Here is a 4,388-nt window from a genome sequence, read left to right as displayed (position 1 = left end):
GAACCTGCATAAGAATTACCCAATAGAAAAAGAATCAATCGCTCCATGTATTAATGGCGTCCTGTTGTTTTAGACGTATTTCTAAAGACAAATGGCAAAATAAAAGGAGGGCAGTTGAGATTACTGCATTGCTTGGGGACACCAGCATAAGGCTCTCCAAATCTTCCGTTACCAGTGATACATTGGCATTGACTATAAATATTTTATATTTAAATATATAAATTATAGTCTATATTTATATGTTTGAAAAATTCATAAATACTATTGGCTAGATTTAGTTAGATGAATTGGTGGCAAGCATCAAACGGATACAATAGTTACCTGCAGGAACTAACAATTACAAACATGAATCCATTAATCAATTACAACGAATTGTAGCTTATTGATTAATGGATTGCAACTTTAACAGACCATTCTTTATGACACATTCTATGGTCTCATGAAGAGCCTCTCGTAATTGATACTTATAAGCAAAACCCATATCTATCAATTTTTGTGAAGAAGCGGCCATATAAACAGGACCCTCGTCCTCCTCATCCAGCCTATAGCAAACACAATTAAAACATTACAACATTGTTTAAATTAAGGATTCTCTAAGATAATCTCACGAATCATGATTGAAATGAAAATTGTTTACTTACTTCATAGAGTTGTTAAATTCTGAAAAATGTTTAGAAATGAAATCTTTGAGATCCTTGATGCTCGGTGACTCAGATGCACACACATAGCGATTTTGAGCATCGGTATGGCCCATCAAGAATATGTGTGCATTGCAAGTATCCTCAATATGAACAATTGGTATGCATCCCAACATGAATTTGCAAAACTTCATCAGCTCATAAAACTCATTATTTCCTGTTAATGTGTTCACATTAGAACCATTATAAAGAATCATGAATATGCCAAACAAAGATAATCAATAAACACAGACATTTATACCTCCAATCAGGGCTAATAACGTTTGAGCAGAAGATAAAGCAGGCGCAGTTGTAAACCAAGGCCCAATGACCACAGCTGGCAGGATGCTCACAACCACAATGTTATTACTAACTGCATATTTAAGAGCCTCTTGTTCTGCCAATGTCTTAGCTATCATATACCAAGCTGATTTATTTGTCTGAGATTTACAGAATTGTACCGGGCTCCAACACCTTTCATCAAGGCACGTTTGGGTTAATTCCCCCTTGTCATTCCTCGGAGAAGCAGCCATAACTGATGAAGTGAAAACTACACGTCTAACAGATTTAGCTCTTATGCAAGCTCTCATAACATTGTGTACACCATTTACAGCAGGTAAAGTAAAATCGTCCTGTAAACAAACATTCATAAAGAGAACGTTCAAGAAACAGATTCGAGAGTTATTATCAATAAACAATTTAAGAATCGTTTCATTATCTTACCGGATTAGACTTTGTAAAATCCATGGGACTTGCAATATGAAAAACTCCATGACAACCCTCCACTGCAGAATCAAAGCTCCCCTCTAAATATAAATCAGCTTTAAAGAGCTTAAGTCTTTCTTCTGCCCCGGGTAGCTTCAACAAAGCCCCAGATTTTGTTTCATCCTCTGCATATTGTCAACCCATATACAACTGAAAATAATTTCGGTATATTAATAGTTTTTATGTTCTTCAAGTAAAAGGACAAAGTACCTGTGTTTCTAAGCGTGGCGTTTACAGTATAACCCTTTTCTAGCAAATTTTTCACCAGCCATGATCCGATGTATCCCGCTGCTTCAGTCACACAAACTTGTTTCATAGCCTTGTTCATTTCGTCCGCCATTAAATTCATATTTTAGAAAAGCTAAGGAGAAAACCATTCAGAGGATAAGGCTGATATTGTGGGGAGTTTTCTCACCGTTTGTTGAAGATATTGGCGGTTTCTGGATGTTTGTTGCGTGCTCCACTCAGAATACTTTCTCTGAAGAAATTTCAGCCACACAATTCACTTTTTCGAGCCCTCTACTATTCGCCATTGTCCAACTCAGCAACATAACGTTTTGTGGGAAGAAGACAAAACAGGCTTTTGTCAAGTGGATTACTTACGCTGTCAGCAACGTAGGTGACGAGAGATCACGAGCTTATCAGATTCAAAACTTATTCATGCCGTAGTCTAAATGAGGGTCCGTTTGGAGCCAATGTCTATGCCAGCATCAAAACGGTTATTTGTTGTTTTTAATAACTAGCACTTGCATCTTAAGGTGCAATGTGTACGCCGATAGTAGCATATCTTATGCACTTTCTTAAATGTGACAAGAAGGGAGATATTTTTTGTTGTTGTAACCGAATGTTGTGTTGATTGTATGGAAATCTATCAAGAATCCATTCTAAATATGAGGCCAATATGTCAAAGTGATCAATTTCACCACATGTCCAAACAATAAATGCCAAATGAACGTTGACCAATATTCAAACATGAATTTTTGCATCATAAATAACATATGATCGAAATGCAACAAGTAATCGACCAATATATTCTTTTTGTTTAACTGCAACATCAATTGCTATTGATTTTTCTTTTGCTGCTCTGACCTGCAAAACCATAAGAGCCAACACCATGAGAGGGCTTGTTGAGAGTAAGAATTAGAACTAAACCACAAGAGCCACCATAGCCAAACCTTGAGCTCTGAAAATTTTGTACTGGAAATCCTGGATTGGATTGGACTACTACTTGTTATAAATCTTGAGTTTTCCTAGATTGCTACAAGCCCCTGAGAGCTTTAGGAGCTGTGCTTAAATTCCATTCATCCATCTCAACCATAACAAGCAGATCATCAACAAGATCAAGATGCTTCTATACAAAGAACTCAAATCACCCACTTGCACAATCCAAGGCTTCTTGAAATGTCCTCCAACAAGTGTAAATGGATTGATTGATTGAATCTAATGGGCGATGCAAGGCCAAATTGCAACAATTGGGCATGAAAAAGGTGAGGAATTCCACAATATCTGGTATTTGGTATCTGATATCTATTATATGTATTCTTTTATATTTAATATTATTTAAATATTTATGTTGATTGGTCAGTATTTCAATTACCTTGACTCTCTTTGACATTCCACATTTTATGGAGATCGGTGATATGGCATTGGTTTTGCAAGGGTAGTCATTACATATATATTGTTTTGACATGTGGCGAAATTGATCACTTTGGCATATTGTTTTCAAATGTAAGTTGTCTCCACACTTGTAAACATAGTTTAATTCTTTTATTAATAAGTTTACTTTAGTGTATTTATTGAATATTCAATACATTATATTACATAGTTTTTGAAAAATTAATGTCTCATATTTAGAATGGATTCTTGATAGATCTTGATACAATCAACACAACATTTGGTTACACCAAAAAAAAGTATCTATCGGTGTGTATCTATCGGCATACACATTGCGCCTTAGAATGCAAGTGCTTAATAACAAAGGTTAATAGCATAACTACAAATTATATGAGAAAGAAGGATATTTTTTGAGGCACTACAACTATAGATGAAGAATATCAAGGGACATTCCAAGATGTAAACAAAACATCCAAAAGAAGCTCACTAATGAGCAATATGGAATATTGCAGCATTTTAGCTATTACAATGCCATCACAACAAAGAGAGATAACATTTTAGCCATAAGAAAGATAGCATTACAAAGAGAGTTGGCAAAGAGAAAATATGTAAAGAGACCCATGTTTATCATGGGGTTTGACATAGTAAAAAATATTGCTATAGATTAAATAAATTCTCAGAAAATGTCAGACCCTCATGCTCAGATCTGTATAGCACACAGATAAATGAAAGCCCTAAGGTTTAACTCGCAATTGAAGCCCTAAGGTTAGAAACTCACAACTGGTATGTTTCCATAGCTTTCTTCACAATGTGTATAAAAACTTCAAAGCTCGAATGGAAAGGCTACAGAAGTCACGGTAAATCCTAATACAAACCCTCAACCTCCAGGTATAGGCCGTAAAACATGAGTAAATCTTTTATAAAAAAATAGAGAATATATTACATAAATATTTTTTTCCAGAAATCTTCTTGTGTTTGAATAGGAGTTTTAACAGAAAGAAAAGCCTTGAGGTGCACATACAAAGGCTGCGGCCTTGAACTATTCGCCAAGGAAGGAGGTCATAGGCTGAGTGTTTTGAAAACAAAAAATTTCTTATTTTCCATCATAGCAAACATGGAGGTACTAAGCAATTCTTTGAACAAACAAGCCACAGTCTTAGGAATTTCTTTTTCAAAGCAAGGAAGCTCGCATAAGCCCTCATCTTTGTGCAAAAGGAAGCTTACAACAGCAATAGATATAGAGAAAATAAATGGTAAATGCCCAGTTTGTTCCTAATTTCAAAAAAAGAAAAGGAAAAATGCCCATATGTGTATGTATAACTACAATTCTGT

General features: G+C 35.3%; 1 protein-coding gene across 1 annotated transcript; it reads right to left on the bottom strand.

The window, feature by feature from the left end:
• Positions 1-273: 273 nt before the first annotated feature.
• LOC149568468 (putative anthocyanidin reductase) lies at positions 274-1,782 on the bottom strand. The gene is made up of 5 exons (XM_089817566.1): positions 1,653-1,782; positions 1,401-1,567; positions 940-1,309; positions 642-855; positions 274-542 (listed from the first exon to the last, which is right to left on the bottom strand). Exons 1-5 carry the CDS (start codon positions 1,780-1,782, stop codon positions 380-382), a joined length of 1,044 nt encoding a protein of 347 aa, XP_089673692.1. The 3' UTR covers positions 274-379.
• Between the last annotated feature and the right edge of the window lie 2,606 nt (positions 1,783-4,388).

The sequence above is a fragment of the Cupressus sempervirens genome, chromosome 3 (genome assembly GCF_028749045.1).
Source record: "Cupressus sempervirens isolate cs-2001-9-10 chromosome 3, ASM2874904v1, whole genome shotgun sequence".
NCBI lineage: Eukaryota > Viridiplantae > Streptophyta > Pinopsida > Cupressales > Cupressaceae > Cupressus > Cupressus sempervirens.
Note: the sequence above shows the minus strand (reverse complement) of the source record. Positions and strands in the feature narration are given on the sequence as shown.